The sequence below is a fragment of the Elephantulus edwardii genome, unplaced genomic scaffold (genome assembly GCF_000299155.1).
Source record: "Elephantulus edwardii isolate Elephantulus edwardi_28Jun2011 unplaced genomic scaffold, EleEdw1.0 scaffold00003, whole genome shotgun sequence".
Lineage (NCBI taxonomy): Eukaryota > Metazoa > Chordata > Mammalia > Macroscelidea > Macroscelididae > Elephantulus > Elephantulus edwardii.
The window spans coordinates 3,603,699-3,631,017 of record NW_006399753.1 but is presented as its reverse complement, the minus strand read 5'-3'; the positions used below and the strand labels follow the sequence as shown (position 1 = coordinate 3,631,017).

The following is a 27,319-nucleotide window of genomic DNA, read 5'->3' as shown; positions in this document are numbered from 1 at the left end:
GGGGAGAGGGGATTTGATTCTGATAATAAGTCTGTCCATTTTTACCACTTGAACAGTTGTATTATAGGCAGTATATTTAAAGACATGAAATTTTAAGATTTATTCAAAGGGACTTTATATGGTCAAATGTAATATTTACAATGTTTTAAAAAAGCTTGCCTCTGGAAACTATGAACCTTAAGGAAAGATGAAAGTTTTGCATTCAAGTCTTTTGTTCAAAGGGTCGCTATGGGTTGTCTACAACTCTACGACACTTAATAATAATAACAACAACAAAAGTTTAATGAGTTAATTTATGAAAACTTCTAATAAATAAAATAAAATCCCAAAGAACTGAATGGTGCTTGTGTATTATTACTCATCACTTTGATAAAAGATTTTATAGTAAAATCATGATCAAAAAGGGGAAATGCATAAAAGAATCTAAAATTCTCATGGACTCTAGACTTTCCAGAGCCATGAGGCTGGACAAATCCATGAAAGCAATGCCCTGAGGCAATCTTTAAACCCTAAACCAAAACCACCCCTGAAGTATTTTTAAAACCAAATAACACTTTAGCTGAGATAGCAAAAGAATCTATGCTTTGACTCTTAAATCCTTTTTTAGAACTATATGATATGCCTGATCCAGGCCATGGTCTTTGCAATTACTTGCTATGCATCAGAGAGCTGGATTAAAGATGACAGAAGAATTGATGCCTTTGAATTGTGGTGCTGGATAAAAGTCTTGAACATACTATGGACCACCAAGGAAACAAATAAGTGTGTTTTGGAGGGGGTGAAATTAAGTTTCTCCTTGGAGGTTAGGATTTTGAAGCTCTGACTCATATACTTTGGGCACATGGCCAGGAGGGATCAGTCCTTGGAGAAGGACCTCGTGCTTGGAAGAGTAGAGGGGCAGCACAAGAGACGAAGACCCTGGATGAGATAGACTGATACAGTGACTAGGGCAATGGACGCAGGTGTGTGGAGTCAGTGCTCAAGACAGGGCAGGCTTCAGAGCTGTTGTATGTTGTACATAGGGTCACTATGGGTCACAGGTGACTGATGACGCGTAACAACAACAACAACATAGGGTATCAAATCAACAACAGCAATGTGAAAGTGTATACTGGAAACTTAGAAGATAGTGAATTTATGTTAATAGGGGAAGAACAACTCCGAATGAATGCAAAACTCAAAGAATGTAATCAATGTCACTAAATGGTACAGACAAGCCCTGTTATAGTACTGTGTATCGTCTCAACAATAAAAAAATTATAACCTCTCTACTTCATGACAGCCAAATAAAAGACTGAAATTGTCAACAACTTCATTTTACTTACATCCACAAGCAACACAGTTAGTACTCGCAGTCAGGAAATCAGCAGAAATATTATACTGATATAGTCTGCTGTCAGGGACCTCTCCAAAGTGCTGAAGACCAGTGAAGTTTGAAGACTAAAGTGCACCTGATTCAGGCCATGGTCTTTTCAATCACCTGCGATGCTGCTGAGTGCTGAGAGCTGGACAATGAATAAAGATGACAGAATGAAAACTGATGGTTTTGAATTCTGGTGCTGGAGAAGGGCACTGAATGTTCCATGGACGGCCAAAAGACTAAACATACAGGTGTTGGAAAAGACGGAGCCAGAACTCTATGAAGGCAAGGACGGCAATGTTTCATCTCACATACTCTGAGGATGTTGCTAGGAGGGGCAGCTATTTTCTGGAAAGGGACATCATGCTCAGAAAGGTGGAGGGACAGTCAGGAAAAGAGAAGACGATACTCAAAGAGACAGACTGACACGGTGACTCAACCACCGGGCTCCAGTGCGTCAGAGTCGATGAGGATGGCACAGGACAGGACCGGACTCGGATCTGTTGTTCATAGGGTCACTAGAGGACGTACGCAACTCGACGGCAGCTAAAATCAACAATAACCTTTTCCCTCCTAAATCTTAAATTCAGTCTCTTTATAATAAAAATAAAAATTTACTGAGAAATTTTAGATTTGTACATATATTCAAATATTGGTGCTGTATAAAAGCCGTTAGCAAAAGGTGAAGCTCATCGAGTGTTTAACTGACCACTGATTTTATGAAGGGAGTTGCACTGCAAGCCCAGAGGTGGAGCCTCTCGCTGTTCAGATCCACCAGCAACTTGGCCTGAGAAGACGGGCAACCCTCCCCCTTGCCATTTGCAGCCTGGGGAACCCTCTGGAAGGCCAGCTAGGAGCCTCAACGATGCCATGGCAAGGAGTCTGAGTTACTATATTGGTTTTGTTTCCTTTTCACTTATAAGTTGCAGTGGTGATACAACAGTTTAGTGCTTGAGTCCTTAACCAAAAAGGTGGTACTCAGAAAGAGTTACCTACATTTTCTTGATTGTCAGATCGAAGAGTTAATTCTATTCCTTGGGCAATTTGCTTCTAAGACAAGAGTTCAAAAAGATACATTTCTGAGTCACAAGTCTAGCCACATGACTTGGGAAAAGCTAGTTTGTAACCTTTAAGATTTCTAGTTAAATAACTCAAGTATTGATTCCCAGTGACCTACAAAAAATTCGGACATGTTTGATACTTAAAAGAGTCACTAAAGATTTGTTTCTGTTGTAGAAGGGGGGGGGAAACCTGAAGATTTACTTAATATGTTATTAATTACATGAAATATTTTGTCAAATCAGAAGTTACCAAATTTCCTATGAATTGCAATTTACGTCATGTGTATCAGAAAAAGTGTTTATCAGGGTTGTATACATTCTCCAGTCCTTCACAATCTACATGCTGAGAAAATAATTCAAGAAGATGACTGGATCAATCCATATGAACCTTCAGGATTAAAAGAAGACTCAACAACAATCTGTATTATGCAAATTACAGCACCTTAAGGTACCTACTGAAAAGATCAAAGACAATTACCTTCAGTGTGCATTACACCTCAACATTAAGAAAGGAAAAATTCTACCACTGGGCCAATAGGTAACATCATGATAAACGGAGAAGAGACTGAAGTTGTCAAAGATTTCACTTTCTTGGACTCAAAACGGAAGCAGTCAAGAAATCCATTTCAGAGAAAAGAATAGCACTGGGCAAATAGGCTGTTACAGACCTCTGAGAAGTGTTGAAGAGCATGTCAATTTTTTGTGGCTCTGTATACATATGAAAGTTGGACAATGCTTAATGAAGACCCAGAAAGAACTGATGCCTTTGGACTGTGGTGTTGGCCAAGAGGACTGACGATGGCACGGACTTCAGAAGAGCAGACAAAACTCCAGGAGAAGGGAGCAAGAGTCGTCCTCAGAGATGAGGACGGCGAAGCTTCATTCCACATCCTCTGAACATGTGATCATGGGAAAAGTGCATCATGCTTGGAAAAGCAGAGGGTCAGCAAAGGAAATGAAGATGCGCAAGGTGATGGGTTGCCATAGTAACTTCAACGATGTGTTTAAGCACAGTGGAGACTGGGGAGAAGATGCAGGACCAGGCAAGGTTTGGATCTGCTGTGCTTGGGCCAACTGCAAGCAAGAATGAACTTGACCGCAACTAAAAATGTTTGTCGGACAGTAAACATCAAATGCATAACAATATGTCTTAAGTTTACTATTTCAATTACTCTGAGTATTGCATTAAAACGCCGAGAAGCCAAAGCTAAAGGAAGAAATAAAGAAATCAAAGAGCTGAATAGAAAATTTCAAAAGGCAGCTCAGGATGACAAAGCAAGATACTATAATGAAATGTGCAGAGAGCTGGTGTCAGAAAATCAAAAGGGCTGGACTCGCTCAGCGTTCCTTAAGTTGAAGGAGTTTAAAAACAAATTCAAGCCATGGGTGACAACACTTAAAGATAGTTTGGGTAGAATATTGAATGATCCAGGATGTATAAAAAGATGGAAGGAGTACACAGAGTCACTGTATCAGAAGGAATTGGCTGACGCAGAGGAATTTTATGAAATAACATATGAGCAAGAACCTATGGTGATGAAGGAGAAAGTTCAAGTAGCTATGAAGGAATTGGTAAAAAATAAGGCTCCAGGAGTTGACAGCATACCAACTGATTTATTTCAATAAACAGACACTGCCCTGGATGTGCTTACTAAGTTGTGCCAGGAAATCTGGAGGACAGCTAGCTGGCCAACTGACTGGAAGAGATCGGTATTTGTTCCCATTCCAAAGAAAGGTGACCCAACAGAGTGTGGAAATTATCAAACAATATCACTGATATCACATGCAAGCAAGATTCTGCTGAAAATTATCCAAAAACGATTGGAACAATATGTAAACAGAGAACTGCCAGATGCGTAGGCTGGATTTAGAAGAGGTCACAGTACTAGAGATATTCTAGCTAATGTAATGATCTTGGCAGAAAGCAGAGAATAGCAGAAGAATGTCTATCTGTGCTTCATTGACTACGCAAAGGCTTTTGACTATGTGGATCACAACAAGCTGTGGGTGACTATGAGAAAAATGAAAATCCCAGAACATTTGGATGGTGCTAATGCGAAAGCTATACTTGGACCAAGAGGCAGTCGTCAGAACAGAGCAGGGAGACAATGGATGATTCAAAATCAAGATAGGGGTCTGTCAGGGATGTATTCTGTCTCCATACCTTTTCAATCTGTATGCAGAACAGATCATCCAAGATGCTGGGCTGTATGAGAAGGAATGTGGCATCAGGATTGGTGGAAGAATCGTCAATAACTTGCATTCTGCAGATGACACAACCCTGCTTGCTGAAACTGAGGAGGACCTGAAGTGCTTGCTGCAGAAGGTCAAAGACTGCAGTCTTCAATGTAGATTGACGCTCAATATCAAGAAAACAAAGATTCTCACCACTGGGCCAATTGGCAGCATCAATATGGATGGTGAAGAGATTGAGATAGTTAACAATTTTTGTTTACTTGGCTCCACAGTCAACACTCTTGGTAACAGGAGCCAGGAAATCAGGAGACGAATTGCATTGGGCAAGTCAGCTGTGAGGGACCTTTCAAGAGTACTGAAGTCCAACGACATCAGGCTTGAAACTAAGGTGCGCCTGATCCAGGCTACAGTCTTTGCAATTACGTGTTATGCATCAGAGAGTTGGACAGTGAAGAGGGATGATAGAAAGAGAATTGAAGCCTTTGAGCTGTGGTGCTGGAGAAGAGTGTTGAATATACCATGGACTGCTAGAATAAACAGGGTTGTCCCGGAGAGAGTGAAGCCAGAATGTTCCCTGGAGTCAAGGATTCTGAAGCTTCATCTGACATACTCTGGGCATGTTGCAAGGAGGGACTGGTCCTTAGAAAGGGACATCATGTTTGGGAGAGTGGAGGGACGGTGCAGGAGAGGAAGACCCTCGATTCTGTTGAGTGGAGTGGTGGGAATGAGTGTGTTTGAGACAGCAAGGTTGGCACAGGATAGCACAGCATTTAGGGCTCTTGTACATACGGTCGCTATGAGTCGCAAGTGACTCGATGGCACATAACAACAACAACAACTTAATTGCAACTCTGTCCAGTGAACTAAGTATCATCAAGGCCATGGTTTATCACTGAAGAAGTCACATTCTTTACGTAAGGGGATTTTTATGACTCAGATATTTAAAGATGTGATGATCTTTGTATATTCTTGGTATATTCTGATTATTTAATATTATGTTTAAAGATTATTACAGAGTATATTTGAGACCAACTGAATATAAGGTTAATGATTATGGTTATAGTTCTTTTTATCTAGAGTTGTTTTTTCAATTGACTTTATTTGCCTTTGTACTAGTTTTATAATCAATACCTATTAGACTTTCCCCATTATGAATTATTAAAAGTTATTCATATGCATTTCAAGTTGTCATCCAATATTCTAAAGATCATCTTTCCCAGATTAAAGAAGCCTTTAGTGACTAGATGCTAGAATCCCAGATCTGTCTAATATTGTCCTAAGAGACTACGCATATTGGAAAAGGCATCAATCAAAAGACTCACGAGAACCTCTTTGGGAAGATCTATATTTAGTTGTCCTCACTAATACATGTGTGGCCAAGTGACAGAGAATTAATACTGACAGTGCAAGAGAGGAAGATGGAGGAGAAGGACTCACACAGTGACTGGGGCAATGAGGGCAGGTGTGTCAAAGATGGTGAGATTGGCTCAGGACAGCTCAGTGCTCAGAGATTTTATGCACAGAGTCACTATGAGACGCAGGTGACTCAATGGCACATAACAACAACTAGTCCCAAGTGATGAAGGCCAAAGCCCTTTATGGACTTGAGAAAACATGATAAATCTGGCTTCATAATAATTATTTTTAAAATCCACTTTTGTTCTCAAAGCATTTTGGTAATAGGCTGAAAAGACAAACTACGCACTGGCAGGAACATCTTCAAGTCACTAGTCGAACAGACTCAGTGGTATTGGGCTTACACAACACAGACAGGAGCGCTGTAAAACCAACCCCCACGAGAGAGCGTGTGGGGTGGACAATGACCACTTCCCAGTGTTGCAACTGTACTGCTGTTACGGAGATGTACTATCTCTTCCCAGGGGAGCACAGTTCGAATCCACCAGATGCTCTGCTGGAGAAGGAGGGGCAATCTCCTCCTGTATCAGTCAAATCCGATTTGACGGTACACAAAAAATAATAAAATTTAAAAAAAATTTTTTTAAATGTGTACTGTCTCAAAGAAGCTTGAGTGAGGGCCATTCTGGATCTCACCATGCATTTCTGAGAATTACCTGAGGATCTGAAATTATTTCAAAGTACAAAATTGGAAGATAAAAAAAGCTGATCTGGTCTGAACTGGCTGATGGAGTCTGAAAACCATTTTCGTTTTGGACACCCGAGGGGACAGGAGCTCTCTGGAAAAGAGACGAAAGGAGGCATCAAGCCTCAGTTCCCTGATTCTCAGGTTAGAATTGCAGGCAGTTCGAACATTTCCCCCTCTGTGGACAAGTACTTATCACAAGACGAAAGGGAAAGCCTGAAGCACGAACTCCTAACAATTGAGAAGAATACCCCTAGAGCTCGTTCCCACAGCAGGCAGCCAGCAGACAGCCTTCCGTCACACCCAGCATGCTCCCCTAAGAACAGGCTGACACCATCGAACCAACACAAGCCACCAACAATGGCCTTAACAAAGTATCTTATGCATGAGGTGTTGTTGCTGTTAGTCAAGCACGACTCACAGCAAGCCTATGAACAAAAGATCTGAACCCTGCTCTGTCCTGCACCATCCTCACACTTCCTGACACACCAGAGCCCATTGCAGCGGTCACCACGTCAATCCACCAGGTTGAGGGTCGTCTTCTCCTTCACCAACACTCCACCCTTCCCAGCATCATGCCTCTCTCCAAGGAATCGCCCCTACTAGCAACATGCCTAAAGTATGTGAGGCGAGGCTTCATTATTCTTGCCTCACAGAGCACTCTGGCTGCACCATCTCCAAGACGTATCTGTTCGTTCTCTTGCCTGTCCATGTGATGTTTAGTGCTCTTTTCCAACACCAAAGCTCAAAGACATCCATTCTTTTTCTGTCATCCTTATTCACTGTCCAGATCTCAGATGCATAGCTAGTAATCAGAAAGACTATACCCTGAATCAGATGCACCTTAGTCCTCAAACTGACATCACTACTCCTCAATACTTTGGAAAGATCCCTAACTGCAGACTTTCCCAGTGCAATTTGTCTCCTCATTTCCTGCCTGCTCATACCAAGAGTGTTAATTGTGGATCCAAACAAGATGCAGCTGTTGACAGTTTCAATCTTTTCTCCATCCATCCTGATGCTGCCTGTCAGTACAGTAATAAGAATCTTTATTTTCCTGACATTAAGATGCAATCCATACCAAAGGCTGCATTCCATGATCTTCGGCAACAAGCACTTCAAGTCCTCCTCACTTTCAGCAAGCAAGGTCGTGTCATCTGCATAACAGATTCTTGATGAGTCTCTCTCCAATCTTGATGCCACACTCCTCTTCACAGAGTCCAGATTCTCAGAGAATTTGCTCAGCATACAGACTGAATAGGTATGGAGAGAAAATACAATCCTGATGCACTCCGTCCCCAGTTCCAGACCATGCAGTGCTCCCCTGCTCTGTTCATTCAACAGCCTCCTGGTCCAGGTATAGGTTCCACAAATGCCAAACACTAGTGAGACTATTTCACACATAATGGTACTATGTATATAGGCACATACGGAGATCTGGTGGCTTAGTGGTAAAGAACTGTGCTGCCAATCCAGAGTTACACAGCTCAAATCCTGCAACTGCTCCATGGGAGAAAGATCTCCTCCTGTGTGAATTACAACCTTTGAAAACCCCCTGGAGGGTCAACCTGATTCCAACCTGATGACATACAGCAACACATATGCATGTAACCCTAGTGGTACAGTGTTTAAGCACTTGACTACGCACCCAACAGTGAACTGTCCTAACTGACTAGGCCCTCCACAACCCGTCATGTCCCAGTGATGCTCCTGCTAAAGAGGAAGCACACAACAGATCCTCTCTGAACCACACCCACCGAGGGAACGGCAGCAGGTCACCCCCGCTGAACGCAGTGCCTGCCCTGGGCCCAGCTCGCCCGGAGATTCTGAGCCAATGGGTGCTCTCAACACTTCCAGAACCTTTGTAAGGAGCCCCAGCACATGGAGATCCTGCAAACCTCTCCCTGCAAAGGCAGCATCTGGTCAGGGTGGGGCTGAGGCTCAACGGCAGGCGGCCTGAGCACAAATGCCCGTCTATCCCGCAATGCTCAGCCGTCCCCTACCAGCAATCACCCCATGTCCCCTCCTAATATGGACTCACACCCACTGAGGATGACAAGTGTTCAGTTCTCCTGCCTGGTGGAGTGCACATCCTGTGAGTACATCGCCTACGTCAGGTTCAGGCTGTTCACAGGTCCAGGTGCATGAACTTCTGAGAAGCCAGGAACGGAGGTGCTAGGAGGGCTCCATGTGCGGGGGGGAGGGGGGTTCTGAGTGCAGGTGATCCACAGGGTGGGGCGCAGCCAGGCAGGACATGCCTGCCTCCCCGTGCTTCAGTGCACACTGAGACCACACGCTCACAAAGACTGCGTGTGTGAAAGGACAGAGGCTGGCCGGCCCCTGCCGCTGCGTGCGCACGACCACAGCCTCAGCACATGCTTTGTGCCAGCTGTTCCTACTGCTGGCCGGGCGGCGAAAGGGAGGGCAGGTTAAACCACATGCACTGAGAGCTGGGGACCCCTACAACTAATGCCTGGAAATAATCTATAAACCCCGAGCTGAAATGACTCCTTGAAGATACTCGTTAACTAGCCGACTGGATCCACAATCGGCACCTGGACCAGCAGTCGGGACATCAGCAGACCTACTGCACTGGGGAAGTCTGCAGTCAGGGACTCCTCCAAATTCCTGAGGGGTAACGGTGTCAGTCTGAGGGCTGAGATGTGTCTGATTTAGGGTGATCACTTACTAAGCATGTGAGAGTTGGACAATGAATAAGTATGACAGAAGAAGAGATGCCTTTGCAGAAAAGTCCTGAATATCCCATGCACCGCCAAAATCACACACAAATGTTCTTGGAAAAAGTGTAGCCAGAGTGCTCCTCTGAGGCAAAGACGACAAAGCTCCGTATCACATACTTGGGATATGTTGTTAGGAGTGGCGATTCCTTGAAGGACATCATGCTTGAAAAGGTGGAGGGTCAGCAAAGGAGAAGAGAACCCTCAGTCAGGTGGACTGATACAGAGAGCGCAGCAATGTGCTCTAGTGTGTCAGGAAGGGTCAGGAAGGCACAGGAGAGGGTTCAGATCTCGTGTTCACAGGGTTGCTATAGGTTGGACTTGACTCGAAGGCACGTAACAAAAATCCAGAGTTGGAGATGAGAATCGGGTGGCTGAGGGGTAAGGGGCTGCACTGCCAAACCAGAAGTGTAGGCGCTGGCGCTGTATTCTTTCTCCAGATTCTTTCTCTTACCCCAGCACGTGTCTCAGATAGCACCCTGGACGTTCCAGTTGCAGCTTTCAGGGACGAACAGAGGTCCACACTCACAGCAAGCCCAGTGCTTTGCTGGAAGGATGAGCAAGGTCCAGGGGAACTACCGAGGAAGAGTCCATTCAGCCTGTCTATGTACGTTTGGGGAGCTTCCTAAAGACGGCAACAGACATGAGTAAGCGCTAACAGATACTTTCCAGAGGCCAAGTGGAAGAAAGAGAACTAAGAGAGTCTTCTTAGAGAAGACATGTGCAGCGGCTCATTGGAGTGAAACGGCCGGACACCTCCACGTGATCGGAAACCAAATGGATTGTACGTGCAAGAAGGAGGGGCAGGAGCAGACAGCTGAGGCGGACGGTCAAGGGGAGACATTTAAGCCACTCCAGGATCACAGCCAGGACTCTGAACTCACTCTGTACCTGTCAAGCCTCGAGGTCAGTACAGACCCAGTAGAGGCTGGATGGCGGGTCTGCTGGTCAGCAGTGGAGAAGGGCTCAGAAGAGACAAGTGTCAAGCCCACACCAGAGAATAAAAGCCAAAGGAAAAGGGCAGGAGCAGGCTGCCACGCAGGGCCAGACGCTTCAGCTGACAATCAACTCTCCACACGGTGTCCGTGACATGCCACATGGGAATGCTCCCATCCTGAGTGGCCACTCGGAGCTGCTGGGGTGTGGCCTGAAGCTATGACTGGAGGGGGGGGTGGGTGAAGGAGAACTCTTCTGTGAGGTCCTGACGGCTTGCGGAAGCCTTCTACAGAGTCAACACAGCTGGCATGCTGGGGAGAGCGGCCAGGCTGGCATGGGGCAGACAGAGCACCCAGGAAGCCTCTGTGCTCTGACATCTGCTGGCCACATCCTGGGCCAAGTTCTCCCTGGACACACTCTTTAATGCTCAATACAAATTCAGAACAGAGTTGAGCCTTGGCAAGAAAGGCCGCTGTGTGGACCAGACAGGTGACTGAGGAAGAAACAGGAAGCCGCGAAGCCCAGGCCCAGCCACGATTCTCTCAGCCCATTCTCCAGAGGCGGGGTCACTGAAGCCACACTGCCACCTGGAGCTCTACCACGCTGAAGGGACTGTTACACGTGCACTGACCTGGGCAGCTCCACGTCTGCCTCCTTTGTGGAGTGTAGGGTGAACCAGGGGAGCTGGAGGGGCAGCCAGCTTGTGATGTCCTCGCCCCATGTTCAAGGCCAGACGGTGTGGCCCACCCTCCATCAGGAAGAAGTAATGCTGGTCTGTCCACCTTACAGGACAGTGAGGCCCGCCCTCCCATGACCCGCCTTCCATCAGGAAGAAGTAATGCTGGTCCAACCATCTCTCCTCGACATGTGAGGTGCCCAGGGGACCACGGCTGCTCAGGATTGGGGGGGTAGGGCGCCCTGTGGCTGAGTCACTTGGTTCACAGAGTGCGTAACTACAATGTGGGTGAGAAGTGCCATCCTCGAGTCTCAGGGACAGCTCAAGTGGACCGGGTGGCGCCTTCGTTGAAGGACAACTATGTCTGGAAGAGCAAGCAGGAAGACATCCCACTCAGCTCCAAGAAGCAATCACACTAGACAACAGCCTGGCCAGTACACAGCCATCGACATGGCACCAGGATGCCAGGAGAGCCACCGGAGAGGAGTCCCCAGGACCTGGGGGGAGCTGGGCCAGACGAGAGTCGGCCAGGCTCCAGACAGGCGTCCTGCACAGTGATGGCCACCAGGGCAAGCTTATGAGACAGTGTATGCTGGTGCGGTCCCTGCCTCCACCCACGACCCAGGTAGGGCCACAGAGCACCCACTTTTCTGATGAGGAAACTAAGTTACAGAGCAGAGTGACTCAGCCACAGAATCCCACGGGCGACCAAGGTCAGTGTTCTCGGGCCCCAGGGGAGGTTAGGAGCCTGGCTAGTGCAGCGATGACCTACTCGGCTGTTAGCCGTATGGCTGGCGATTCAAACCCCCCAGCTGCTCTGCAGGTGACCAGATCTGGCCAGGTCTCCCACAGACAGCCGAGGAGGAAACCCCAGGGGCAGAATCAACTGGACAGACCCAGCAGCCGCTGAAGGCCATTCCCCAGGGGTGGTCAGTTCACCTGGTTGCAGGGAGAGTGCTGACTCGGGTGAAGAACACGGACGGCTCGGCCTCCACGTGCAGGCCCAGGGCGAGGTTCCGGTAGTAGCCATCCACATGGCCGGGGCCTCCGGAGTATTTAAAGTTCAAGACAGCTTCCAGAGTCTGCAGAAGGAAGGTGACAGGGAGTCAGTCACTCCTAGGAGCCCGCGTTCTGCACCAGGAGACAGGAGCAGGGCATCTGGAGATGACCCACCAGTGCAGCTTCTCCCCATCCGGCCGTTCTCATCCCTCTCAGGCCCCATACCCACCATCGGGAATGCCCACCATCGCAGGGGCATTCTGAATACCTCTGATACCCTGCTGTCCACACCAGCAGGCTTGGCCCAGGTATGCAAGGGAACAAGGGGTCAGCCGTGTTCTCTGGAGCTGGACGTAGCACTTCAGAAAGAAAGTACACGCCACTCCACAGCGTTTCAATAGCCACAGACGGTGGGGCGCTCTTCCCTGGCTATGAGCATCAACGCAGGTCCAGTACAGACGCATACCACTCCCCAGAAACCCTCAGAAGACAGGGCTCCAGACAGTCGGGAGCCAGTATTCAAGGAGGGACAGGCTCTTCACAGGCCGGCAGGGCAGGGACACTGTCGCTAGGCCCGTCCAGCATGAGAAGACACCATCATGGTCAATGTCCAATGCAGCTAAGCCCTTGAGCAGCAGGGGCTCCACCTCTCACAGAAAAGCCCCCAGCAGGTGGCAACCAGGTGTGGCCAGACCAAATCCCGCCCACATCCCCTTTTGTCTGATCTGAGAGCCAAGAACCCCTGTGATGTTTGGCAAAGCAAAATCAAAGCAAGGAAGACAAGGCAACTGCAACCATACATGGCCCAGCAGGATCTCAAATCCCTAAAACATTTACTAAAAGGTACACAGAGAGACTGCCAACAAAACTCTAAATAGACAAGACAGGAATGGGCCCTCCCAGGTTTGTATTGGGCAAAGGCTTTAGAACTGGGACACCAGAAACACAAGGAGCAAAGACAAGGGCAGTCAGTGCCGTCAAGGCAATTCAGAAAGAGGCCTTTGTGGAAGGAGGGTCAGGAATGCCCACCATCGCAGGGACATTCTAAAAACATGGCCTGAGGCCATGCTCGCCACATCCACCAACGGAAGGCAGGTCTCAGAGAGGCCGGGATGGGCTGAGGGTCGGCCATGGGATCCACAGGCATTTTACCCCCACCATGCGCTGTGGGCCTGACAACGGGGTCACAGGAAGTACATCCCTGCAGTAGGGATTTCCTGCCTGAAGGGGGCTGTAGGTTGGATCGTCTGACCCACAGGGCTCTATCTCACATGAGGCTGTGGGTCAGACAGCTGTGACCCACAAGAATTACAACCCTGCAATGGACCATGGGTCAGGCTGTGTTTGCATCCCGTGGTGGGCTGTGGTCGGACGGCTGTGACCCGCAGGGATTCCCTCCCCACAATGGACCACGGGTCAGGCTGTGTGACCCACAGGGACTCCATCCCGCGGTGGCTGTGGACTGGACGGCTGTGACCTGCAGGGAAAGTGATGGCTGGTTATTTGGAAGTAGAAGCCGAGGCTTTACTTCTCAGTTCACCTTGGTGCAGACTGTCTTCAAAGTTATCGGCAACACTCACATCTCCACTGAACACAGGTGGCGGATGCTTCTGTGAGGCACTGACCAGGAATCAAACCCAGATCCTCTACACGGAAGGCAGAGCCACTAGACGTTGTTGTTATGTACCGTTGAGTTGGAAATTACACACAGCTGACCCTCCAGTGGGTTTTCAGAGGCGGGAAATCACACAAGAGGAGACTGCTCGACTTTGTCCAGCGAAGCAACTGATGGGTTCGAGCCATGTGCTTTGAAGTTGCCAGTGCAGCTCCTTACCACTGGGCTACCAGAGCTCTCCCTAGACTTTCCTGAGGTTTAATTACAGAAATGTGGTGGTGGAACAAGAAGGCACACACTTGATACACTCCTTTCCCCTCTGCAAACTCACCCTTGCAACACCATGTTGATAATGGTGCTGTTTACCGTAGAAAAAGAGCGACACTTGCATTTTACAGATCACCGTCCGGAACTACCTCCATGGTGTCACTCCCCACCAGCGCCCTCCACTCCACACGGATAACTTCCGTATGACCACAAACAACAAGAGGGATTTTCTTCATCTCTATCAATACAACTTCTCCTTCACACCCAGAAAAAGCCACTTCTGAAACGACTTCACACTGCCTCAGTGAAGAAGTGCTTAAAGAAATACAAATTGTTCCTGGTTTGCTTGAAGGTGTCTAGTTTGGCTTCCCCAAATCCTGGGTTTCTTTCCCACTCACTGCAGCCCAAGGTGCTGTCCTGTCATCTCAGAGAGGATGACACCCTGGGAAGAAGACTTAACAACGCTCTGTGAAATCCTCTTACCATGAGCAGAAGGTGAGACCACCCCCCAACCATCCACACCCCCCAGTCATTAGATCTTCAGTAAAGACTTTGTGTGAAACCAACTGACAGGAAGTTCTTGAGGAGTCACTGGCTGAATTCTGATTTCACACGTTCAGTGTGTTCCTTATTCTTCACTTAAACGTATCCTGAGCACGATCTGGTACCAGGGTTTGTCCTTAGTACAAGTCCAATGTGCTGTGTGACCCCTGGACTTGGAAAGCGCACCGACGACTGAGCACGGGTGTAGGAGCAAATGGACCGATAAATAAATGAACAAAGACAACCATCATCACAACGCTGTACGGCTTCTTTCACAAATTACCGGCTGGCTGGTCTAGAAAATACACAGACTTCCAGCAATGGCCTTGAAAAGCCAAAATTTGTGCTGCAACTTCAGGTATCAGAGTGGCTTTTTATTTTGTTTTGTTTTCAAGGTAACATTTAAAAGTCGCCTCCAAGAAGTGAAGTGGCGGAAATCACCTGGGAAATGAGAACAAACGCCACAAGACAATACGTCTCTGTCAAGAAAACAGAACAACCACAAAAGAAGTAGTCTGCTTTTGTTCTCTCCGAACTGGCTGTTTCATTATTCTGTAGAGAACCGGGGAAAAGATATAATTATGGAGAAACATATCTGTCTAATTTGTGAAAATCAAGTATAGGAAAGATTTTGTGAAGATACTGTATATATTACCGCCTTTTCCTCCTTCATTAAAAAAAGAAATAAAAAGCTTCCTTTCTGCAGTAAAATTAGAATATTTTAATAAAACAATAATGTAAGCAAGTAAGGCAAAAAATACAGAGTGTTAAAGCTTTTTTTTCCAACCAAACTGTAAAGAGAAGCCCAGCACTGACCTGCCAAGAGGTTTTCCTTCCTGAATGTGTTTTACATCCTTACCTTGAGAAAACACTATGATTAAATCAGGAATGGGCAAAGAACAAAAGAAAACATATTTTCTTTTTCTAGGATACATCTTAAAATTAAAGCTAAAATGATGTGTCAACAGAGAAGAATACAGATTTAACAAAAGATGTTCAGTGTCCTACTACAACCTGGAGTGACCCTTTGAACAAGAGATGGAAACCTTACCAATCCTGTGCCACTGTCACAATCTTCACCAATCTTAAGTCCCCTGAGGCAGTCACTGTGTCAAAATATCTCCTTGAGGGTCTTCCTTTCTTTCACGGATCTTCTACTTCTCTAAGTAGGGTACTTTTTCCAAAGGTAACATGCTCAAAGGGCTGTAAGATGAAGTTACACTGCCTTGCTTCTAAGGAGCACTCTGCTTGCACTTGCTCAAAGACAGGTCTGTTTATTCTTTCGACACGTCACAGTGTAAATACTCTTCATCAACACCCCTATTCAAAGGCATAGGTTCTTCACTGGGCAATCTTACTATTGTCCATGACAACAAATAGTGTAAGAGATCCATAGTGATACATGAGAGAGGGTAGGCAAAAGATTCAAGCCTTAGAATTCTTTCTGGATTTTAGCTTGTGCCAAATTTTAGCCAATGAAGCAAAAAATAAAGGAGAACACAACCACAACTGAGTAGTCTTGCTGAACTGGAGAGCACACGGAAGCCAAGAGGCGAGACTGGGCAGGGAAGAGTCTTGAGAGAAAAGGCTACAGAGAGAAAGTGCTCAAGCATAAGTATACGTTCCCCTGAGTCTCCAGCTAAATATCAGTCTCTGAATGAACAGGTGAAAATGCCGATGCGAGGCCAAACAACAATGCCAAGGGATCTGAAGCCAGATCATTCAAATAGCTCATCCAGGGATGACAGTCATTCAAGTGTCACTAGCCAAGAAGAGAGACCTCACTGGACACTTGAGGCCTTCAGGAACAATCCTAGAAGACCCATGACTTAGTACAAAAGCTAAATTAACAACAGAATAAAACAACACATCGTTTAAAAATTTAAAAACAAGTCTTGGAATGATCTAGACAGTTGAGTTACTAGACAGGACCAAGTCAAAAATTCTTCAGACGAACAGAACACAATTCAGGCTCCTGAATATAACACTCTCAATCCTATCCACAAAGATTTACGAAGACAAATAAAAAGCTATAAAAGTAGACCTATGTGGGGGATGTGGGGGAGTTGATCTATGGACAAACTGTCACTAGAAAATGACCTAGGAATGATCAGAAGAAGAAACCATCACAATGGATTCTCTTTGTGAAAAACAGGACTGACATGAGGGTTGGGGGGGGTAACTAAGAAGAGAGGGGATAAACAATGAACACTGCACTGGAACAGATGAAGGAAATAACTAATTAAAAGAAATCTATGATTAGGCATTATTTGTATGACAACAGTCCAGAGTAAGAGGTGCACAGATAGCAAAGTGAACTAGGGGGGAAGGGAGTGAACTGGGGTGGGGAGGGAGGAAAATGTGCAACCATGAATGAATGAAAACCCAGCTTTTCTGTAAACTTTTGTTAAAATCACAATTAAGCAACACAACAAGATGAAGGTAAACAACCCAATTGAAAAATGGGCATAGGATATGAACAGACACTTCACCAAAGAAGATATTCAGATGGCAAACAAACAAATGAAGAAATGTTCAAAATCCCTAGCTCTAAGAGAGATAAAAATCAAAATAACTATGAGATATCATCTCACCCAAGGAAGAATAGCAAAATTTAACAGAACAGCAAACATCAAATGCTGGCAAGGTTGTAGAGAAACTGGAACCCTTTTTCAATGTTGGTGGGAGTGTAAAACGGTGCAACCACTGTGGAAAGCTGTATGGCACTTTCTCAAAAAGTTGCAAATATAAATACCATTTGACCCAGCAATTCCACTACTGGGAATATACCCTAAAGAAACCATAACTGTCACCCAAGCAGATATATGCACAGCCATCCCATGTTTATCGCGGCTTTGTTCACAATAGTGAAGAGCTGGAAACAACCCAAGCGCCTATCAACAAACAACTGGATAGAGAAGCTGTGGTATAGTCACACAATGGAATACTACGCTGCATTGAAAAACAAGGAACTCATGCAATATTATTCAAAATGGGTGACCCTGGAGGACATTAGGCTGAGTGAAATATCTCAGTCACAAAAGGACAAATACTGCATAGTACCACTGTTGTAAAATGGGACTGACATCGGGGCTGGGGGGAGACTAAGAAAGATGGGATAAATAATGTGCACGGCATTGAAACGGATGAGGGAGAGAACTACTTAAAAAGGATATATGATTAGGGATTATTGTGATGACAGGAGTCCAGAACAAAGGCTGCCTAAGTGGAGTGGACTTGGGGGAAGGGATAGCATAACAATGAAAGAATTTTTCTTTTACTTTTCAAAGAGTGAACTGGAAGGGAGAGGTAGGCAGGGTGAAAAGTACAACAATGAATGAATGGAAATGCAAAGTCTCTGTAAACTTTTATTAAGATTAGTAATAGAAACTTAAAAATCACAATTAAAAAACATAAACAAACAAGCAAAAAGAAATAGCATAAACCATGAGGTGTGAACAGATCCAGCAATTAAATTGGATGTTTGGTCCTTGATATCTGAAATAAGGCGAAGACACGGGTCTCGTTACTTCTGTCAGCAATGATCTTTAGTTCAACAAGGCAGGAAAAGAAAACTCATGGTACCCGCAGGATCAGGAAGGAAGCTGTAACACTGCCCGTTGTTCTCTGTGGGGAAAAAATCCTAGGGAATCCACTAGAACTTTCCCACATTCCTGGTAGGAAGATATAATAGTACAATCACTTCAGAAAAGAGCTAGGCAATTTCTTATAAGCATAAACATACAATTAACACATTATCCAGTGATTTCACTCCAGGCATTGATCCAAGAAAAACAAAAACATATGTCCACACAGACATTTTCATAAGCGCCTGTTATGAATCGAATTGTGTCCCCCAAAATAAGCACTAACTTGACTGGCCCTGATGGTCAGTATCATGTAATGGTCCTCTATCCTGTGATCTGATGTAATCAACGTTTTTGTATAAATACTAAACTCTGGGATGTCAATGCGGACTCTGGTGGCTTAGTGGTTAGGAACTTCCAGTGCAAAGGTGTGCAGTTTGAATCCAACAGCTGTTCTGTGGGAGAAAGATGGACAATCTCCTCCCATGTGGTTTACTGTCTCTGAAAACCCACTGGAGAGTCAGCTATGGGTCAGTTCCAACTCCACAGTACACAGCAACAACAACATGTCAACAAGGCAGGACTAGAGGCAGCTATGTGAATGAGGAATGGCATAAGCTGCAGAATAGGTAGTACTTCTTTTAAGATATAAATAAGATTAAACAAGTAAGCAAGCCTGCTGCCAGCCAGATAGAAGAACAGGGAGCAGAACCTACCTTTGGACCTGGGGTCCCTGCGCTAGGAACCTCCTAGAACCAGAAGGCACAGAGATAAAGGCTTCCCCCCAAAAGTGACACTCTCAATTTTAACCTCTAGTCTTCGAAAGACAAAACAAATGTCTGTCGAGTCATCAGTGTGTGCGATTTCTGTTATAGCAGCACTGAATAACTAGGGCAATGTCCATGAAAGCTTCATCGATAACCTACAATGACAAATAACCAAAATGTCCAACAATAAACTCAAACTTCACTGCCATCCAGTCAGCTCCACTTTCTCCATCGGGTATGAGAGGCTGTAAATTGCACTGAAGGAGAGGGTCCATCTTTCTCCCTCCGAGACACAAGCAGATTCAAAACCATTGGAGATGCTCAGCCTTTGGTTAACAGTGCAACTCCCTACATATAATACACAAATTGCAGTATTTCTATAAAACGGAATACTACATAGCGACAAGATAGAACAATGCACAGATAATAACATGGGAGAATCTCAAAAACCTTCTGAGTGACAGCTGCCAGATGCAAGAGTCCACACCGAGTTGCTTGCATTTACAAGAGGCCTTAGGGGAGTGAATAGTTCTCCTTTGACAGAGTGATGGTTTCTCAAGGCTGGGCCAGGACAGGACTGACTGCAGAAGAATGAGGGAAACTTCAGGGAGCGGTAAAAAACACTTCACATCTTGACTGTGCTGTCAAGCTGGAATCGACCCATACCTGCCCCTCCAGTTGGTTTTCAGAGGTTGTAAATCCCACGAGAGGAGATTATATAGTAGTAAACATTTGTCCAAGTTCATGGGACTGCACGCTTTTATGTGGTTGCATTTTATACTATACAAATCATACTCAGTAAAGTTGGTTTCACAAATAGGCCTTGGCCATCAACAAGCAAAGCTGCTTGTCCTATTAGAACAAAATTCTCCATACACAGTGTGGACCGTGTTGGTGTGCGACGGCCCAGTTCTGGGGACTAAAGTGAGCCTTGGAAGGGGCTCCAGAGGGAGACTTGGGGTCCTGGGTTCTGACTCAGAAACAATGGAAGTGAGCTGACAATGTGTCATGATTAATCATCTCCTCTCCTCAAAGGAGTCACATCCCTTCTCGGGTTTTCCGTCTCCACAGCTATGAAACCCAAGTGCCACATTAGATACGGCCTGAGACTAACATCAACTCTTAAATTAGTTCTTCTAGTACATTTTACACTTGTAATCCAATGTTGTGTGATTTCTCATCTAACTACACTTATCAATGGAGAAAAACAACTGCACTTGTGTATATTCAACCTCGTTTAAGTGTCAAAAACATAGAGATCAAGTCTGTGATGACTCCACCAGGATCTGTCACCTCAATTTCCTTCTGTGTTATTTGTGGGGTAACCTAAGATTAGTAACTGTGATGCGGGTACTCAGAAGTCAGAAGTTCCGGACCAGAAGCCCTGGTCAGGCTCATTCCCCTCGATCAATCCTTCTGTAGTTTATTTAAGGTCAATGAAACCTAGGTGAAAGCTATACACTCTGCTTCCCAGTTAATTAGCACTTGCAGCCAAAGTCTTTTTTCAGTGTTAATTAAGTCTTTTAAGATGTCAAGTAACTACAAATTAACACGGTACATCCACTAACCTGTGGGGACTGGATCACCTGACACCAGCAATCAAACAGTTCCACTCATGGGTGCCACAGAGTGGTCGGAAAACAATGAGAGGGTGGAGGGCAAGGAGAGCAGGGATGTCTAAAGACCAAGTTCAAAGCGTGGGGTTCAGCACCAAGGAAAGCATGTCAGACATCTCTCCCGGGACTCCAGGCTAACTGTCTGGTTGACGAGTAGGAAGACTTTCATTGTAAGACAATTAATTGATTATATGAGACCCACAGCCAACAGCAAAGGGCTCTCTTGCCACACCAACTCCAAGGGAGTCTGGTGACAAAATCACCCAACTGAGGCGAAAACTTCACGGAAGTCAGCCTCTCGGAACGTGTGTTTTCCCCATGATTGTTCTTGGCCTTTCTGTAATTTCTCTTCTTTTGTCTCTTTGTGTTTTTTATGTGGGACAGGGGGAGAAGGCTGTGTTCTTTACACAAAGTGTTCCTACTAAAAGTTTGTTAGATGTTCCCAAAAAGAACTAAATAGAGGTGACGACTTGAATATGCAAACATTACCTCCGGTTCTTTTAGCATTACTAAAACTTTTCAAGAATATTATTTTAGGGGAATTCATGGATGCATTATAACAAAAAGAATTAATGGTGGAAATCCCAAAGATGACCACCCCAGAGATTCCTAGATTTCTAGGGTTTATAAGAACTCTTTCAAAGGAAAAACCCTTGCTCCCCACCACGAGAACACCAGGTGGAAGAATTGTTTATCTATTAGGTAATGGTTGTTTGTGGCAGCCCTCTATTGGGAGAGGCCCTTACAGAATTCCAAAGCCTACAGATAAACCTCTTCCATATACTGGAGAATATAATGAATTTAATGCAAAACACCCTGATGGTTTTGTGTCTTGGGATATATTTTTCAAAAGGTTTGAAAGTGACCAAAGGAAAGACGTTATGCGAGGTATAAGTGGTAAAATAAATCATGAAACATGAGATTGGGATGATGGATTTAGGCGTTATTATGACTCAAAACATCTTTTGTATGAATCTAAATCCCCTTATTGAGATAGTAATCACCCCTGAAATAATGTAAAGTGTAAAAGTGTTGTCTCTTGAATGGAAATAAATAATATTGTAAATTCAGCTAAAAATGTAAAATGTATCAGCTTAAATTTAAAATGTAACTTTTTTACTTTGTAACTTTGTAACCCAAACAAGTTGGAAAACAGGTTTGAGAACAGGTTTTTTAAAAAAATGTTTAAGTGAAAAGCCATTGTCTACCAAGCTCTCCAATTACCAAGGAACCTGACCATAAAGAAGAGCTGTGTGCAAGAAAATAATGTAAACTTTATTCTTACTTTTGTTGTCTTTTTGGCTGTTGATCAAGCCCCTAATTGTAAAAATGGGATATAAATGTATCATGCTAAATGCAATAAGCAGGGAAGCAGGGAGAAAGAAGGAGAATTAGAATGACTTAGAATTAAAATCATCAAGATCACTTGACTGTTTGTCTTGTGTTCTTTCACCGTCCTTTCGCCGAACTTCTACCCACCTTCGTGTTCCCTCTTGAAGACCCTAGACCTCAGGCTTACAAGCCCCTCCCAACTGGAGCAGCCTGTGGGACTCTCTCTTCTCCCCAAATTCCTTATTTGCAGATCTCTTGTCCTGAGAAGACATCCCTGAGATGTGCTCATTAGAGGCACTCAGCTTTGATCTTTGTGACAGCAGCTGTCGGAGTGGCCCTGGTGGCACCAGCCAAGCACTCAGCTGCTGACCGCTGGCAGTGTGATCCCACCGTCCACTCCAAGGGAGAAAGATGAGACCGCCTGTCAGTCAAGACCACCACCTGGAAGCCCCTGGGCAGTCCTGCTCAGTCCTGCAGGGTTCTGTTGAGTCCGGAGCAATTCAGCGGCCACAGGCCAGGTGCCCATCACTCATCTGCTACTGATGTTCTCTGTCCAATAGGTAATGTAGTCTCATGGCTTAAACTCTAAATGCTACATACTGAGAAGGTGTGCTCCCAACCCTACTCCTATGTCCACACCATTTACCCCCCCCCCAATCTCACACAAGTATTACACACTCATTCATTGCTGTCTAGTCAGAAGAGACTCATGGCTGACCTCACTGGGTTTCCGCGCCTGACGGCTCACAGGAGGAGACCACCCAGCTTTCTCTCCTGGGGTGGCTGGTGAATTCAAACTGCCAAAGAACCACCGCCTTGTGGGTGAGAGCCCAACCCCCTGTGGCGATGCCACCCAAGCCAGACACTAACTCTCCTTTTGGTTTTTTCTGATTTTGTTTCTGTTTTGCTACGACAACTATCCCAGTAAACAGCCAGCACAGGCCGCTCACTGTGCTTGTTAGATTTTCCACAGGGGACGCTGGGGGCAAACACAATGGGGATTTTTAAAGATTAGAATTATTTCTTTACTTCTGAAACCCTAGAAATTCTTTATTATTAGGATGTATTTACTATATTAATAAACACTAATAAAATGTTCTCAAAGTGTAAGCCATTTCACACCTAACAAGGTCTGAGAGGACTACTTCTTTCAGAAGCTCCCAAATGACTATGCTGTTCACTCGAGCATTAAAAACAAAACAATACCTCAAAATGGTTTCCTTTCTCCTCCTAGTTATAAACGGGAACACCTTGTCCTGTACGTGTGCTCTGTGCATTTCTCCGTGAATTCATGTTCCTGCCACAGGGTCAGGGAGCTCTGGCGGCCTAATGGTAAGGAGTTGCACTGTGAACCCAAAAGAACATACTTCGAATCCACCATCCTCTCCACGGGACAAAGACGGACAATCTCCTCCAATGTGAATTTCAGCCTCTGAAAACTGGCTGGACGGTCAGCTGTGAGTCAGCTCCAACCTGACAGTGCCCAACACCGACATCCATGGCCATCTCACTGAGCCGTCAGGATTGGCTTTCCACACTTCGGAGGTCTCACATATTAAGGAGATGGCCCTCCACGTGTGACACGATTGCAGAGACCTTTACAACTATGTATTTCGTGTTGGCTGTGTTAATTTTTTTTTTTTATCTTGAAAGAATCTTTTTACCATAAGCGTATGTTTTGGTAGCTAACTGAACAATATTTCGTTTTATGTCTCTTGCATTTCTTATGCTTCCTGAATTAGGGTTATAAACACTCTCCACCCACTAAAAGTAAAACTTAACTCTCCCTAGTTTTCTTCTGCTACCTGAAATTTTCTCTTTTAAACTTTAAACAAGGGTGTTATTTCAGTCTGAAGAGAAAACAGAAAGACTGGCCTTAAAGCTTCCCTATATAACTCAGCGACTGTCCATGCTTTGTCTCTCGGTCTAGAATCCTGCTGGCCTCTGGCTCTGTCATAAAGGTGGGGAGGGTGCCCATGAAGAGAGCGAGGGATGACAACAGATCGATCTTGGAAGAAGTACACCCACAATGCTCCTGGGAAGCAAGGATGGTGAGATTTTTTCTCGCCAACTTTGGACACGTATCAGGCCAGTCCCTGCAGAAGGACCTAACTCTTGGAGAAGGAAAGGGTCCAGAAATAAGAGGTGCATCCCTGACAAGACACACAGACACAGAGGCTACCGTAATGGGCTCACGTAGCATAGGGACGATGGAGGTGGAGCAGGGCTGGGCAGCGTCTGCTCACCTGTACACAGGGTTGCTGTACACTGGACAGCCGCTGACAATCACATACACACACATGCTCGCTTAGTGTCTGCGAGGGGTCTCCACGTGCAGTACCTGTTCCCCATAACCACTGAGTCACTAGTGGGGAGGTGCTTGGAGACTTATCCTATTCTGTATAAATGATTCTCCACAGGTTTTAGCCCACACTGAGCCTTTTCAAGCTACATCATTCATTTCATAGTTACCAGTTGTTAATTTGCTGTTTTTGCAAAAACAACTTTTCCTTCCTCAATCTGCTTTGTTGTTGTTATGTGACAATGAGTCAGTCACCTGCAACTCCTAGTGACCATATGTACCACAGCTCTTGAAGCCTGCCCTGTCCAGAGCAGGTGTGCATTATTATACTTCGGGGTTTTGAAGGCCCGTTCTATTTCAGAAGCGGATGGCCAATCCTCCTTCCTAGTCTGTGTTAACTGGGGTGATTACTTATTTGGTTCTTTACCTCCTCACAGATTCAAGGATCTACACACACACACACACACACACACACACACACACACACGGAACAGGTTCTAATCGGTTACTGTCATCATTCATACTGGGGCTAAAACTGGCCCAGATTTGGCGTCTGCTCAAGCTGGTTGCTGCCTCCTCCTGCCACCATCCCATCCTCTGAGGGAGCTCTGCACGCCTGGTGATGAGAAGCTGAGCATTTTGAATCCACCAGCTGCTCCACAGGAGAAAGCTGAGGAATCTCTCGTGCGATTCGCTGCCTCTGACAAGCTGCTGAGGGCCAGGTATGGACGGACGGGTTCTGACTCGATGGTACGGAACAACTACCCACTGAGTGTTCCCTTATATAGTGGAAGATGTCACAGCTCTCCTACTGAACCACTGAAAACCCACTGCTATTGGGTGATCCCAATGCTCTAACTTCACACCTGCCATCTCCTCTGATGGCATACCGCACCGTGTATCAGGCTGCTAACAGAAAGGCCAGCAGTTCAAATTCACCAGCGTCCCCATGGAAGAAAGATAAGCGATCTCCTTCCATAAAGATGCAGAGCCTCAGACACCCATAAGGGTCACCACGAGTGGGGACCCACCGGACGGGCAGTGAAATGTCCGCTTCTATTTCCCTTGTTCTGCGAAACAGCCACTGCTCGAAGAGGCCTCGATCAATCTCGGTGGAGAACAGGAGCAGGAGCCGTGTACACTGCTGCCAAGAAGCTCGTACTTCAAACCTCGCCAGTGAAAAGCCCTGAGAAATGCACGTATGTGTGCACATCCACGTGCGGTTAGGTGCTGTGTGGTCAATTCCAACCCTCAGGGACCCTATGCACAACAGCATCCCAACTGCCCAGTCCCAACCCTTCTGACATATGAACATACACACAGCCACAGACATGTATCTGTGGTGTGTACTTATGAATCAGAAAATCACATAGGTGCGGACACAGATAAAGGAATAACCACCAGCCTGACATCTCAGAGTCCAGCCGACACGCAAGACCTACCCTGCTTGTACCACGTTCCGGATCTGCAGCCCCTTGGACTGATGACGAGAAGGGCCGCTCTCATCATTCTCACTCCGTTAAATCAGCTGCCTGCACTGAGAATACAAATGAAATGGTGTCCTAGTTTGGATCACTGTAAAAGGCAGACCTACTAAGTACAGTTCAAGACTTCTCAGTGTTTCCTTAAGAGTTTCTGTGACTCCACATCCTTGCCAACGCTTGGTGACGTTTGGTTTGGGGGTTTTCTTTTAACCATTCTAGTTGGTGGGAAAGACGTTCAGGTGGTGCAGTGGTTTATCAGCTGCTATCTCACATGCTGTGGTCTGAACCCACCAGCTGTTGCACAGGAGAAGCTGTGGCCATCTGCTTCTATAAAGGAGGCCGCTGCCCTGGAACGTGTGGCGTGGTTCTGGAGTGTTTTTGAAGCATTTTACTGTGGTTTCAGTTAACGTTTAGAAAGCACCTTAGTGTCACATTTAGCAGTTTCTGCACTGTCTGTTAATGCAGCATCCTGGCGACGTGGAACAGCCCGCTTCCCTCTGCCTCCCTGGGTACCCTGTTTCTCTCCATCCTTCTCTCTTACCCCTTTACGTCTTCTACACTTTGTTTTTAGGCAAACGTGTCTCTTCTGGTTCTGTGTGGCTGGCTGTAGCGGGGAGTATGCTCCTCACTGGTGCTGCCATTCACTCTGTCGGTCTCCACGCATTGCTTAGCTGAAAGCTGATCTAGGTGGGTGGGCTCAGTTCTGAGCCTGAGGGGCACTGAAGGGCCACACCCTCAGGGGTTCTACCCGCCTCCATCAACTCACTAAGGCTGGTCTTTTATGATCTTGAATTTTGTCGTACTTATGTCTCACTCTGTCCAAGATCTTCTCCTCTAATTTCTTATGATGAGTATTTTAAATGGGTCAGTTAATTATTTGTTTCCTTTAACTTTAATGCTTTTGATGTCTTTAAGAAATCTTTGTTAAGTCTTTTAAGATAGCCTCCAATATTTTCTTTCAAAAGTTGTGGGTGCTTCTATATGTCAGTGTGTAGCCCACCTAAAATTGATCTGTATGTGAAGTAGAGGCCAAGGTTTACTTGAACTCCACATTTATCCAGTTCCAGCATCATTGGCTGAAAAGACTAACTTGGCTATTGAATAGCCTTGGCTCTTGGTCAAAATCAATAAATGAAGAAACAATGGAATTAGCTTTATCTGCAGACATGATTTAGTGCATAGAAAAGTCATAGAAATTGCTAAAAAAGGCAGTAAAACGAACATGAAAATGTATGGATTACATCTAACTTACAAAATGCATTGCCATACAATTGCTCAGAATATTTACTAATCCCTTCCTGTCTGTGGGCTCTAGAATACTGTCCCCTTTCATTCTTGAAGTTGATAACATCTCTTTCTCTCCTTTTTTTCTTCTACGTCTACTGCTGTTGGTAGGTGCCATCAGGTTGAATATGACTCATAGTGATCCTAAGAGCAAAAGGCCTGAATGTTGTCCTATCCCGGGCCATTCTCACAATCCCTGACACACTGCTGCAGTTACTGTGTCGTTCCACCTGGCTGACAGTCTTCCTCTCCTTCACTGTCCCTCCACCTTTACAAACATAATGTCCTTCTCCAAAAAAGGGCCTCCTGGCAACATGCCCAGAGTGTACGAGCCAAACCTCCTGTCTGTCCTTCTGGCAGTCCACACAGCCTTCACCCCGTACAATGACTCTGAACAGCACGCAGCCCCCCAGACCACCAGCCTTCACCCCCAAACAAAGACTGTGAAAGGTATG

General features: G+C 45.6%; 1 protein-coding gene across 1 annotated transcript in view; it reads right to left on the bottom strand.

Moving 5' to 3' along the window:
- TRAPPC9 (trafficking protein particle complex 9) overlaps positions 1 to 27,319 on the bottom strand; it is a 403,698-nt gene that overhangs the window by 143,265 nt on the left and 233,114 nt on the right. The window contains exon 17 of the mRNA XM_006879266.1: positions 12,008 to 12,150. Within this exon, the coding sequence (XP_006879328.1) occupies positions 12,008 to 12,150 (143 nt within the window). The remainder of the gene's footprint in view (positions 1 to 12,007; positions 12,151 to 27,319) is intronic.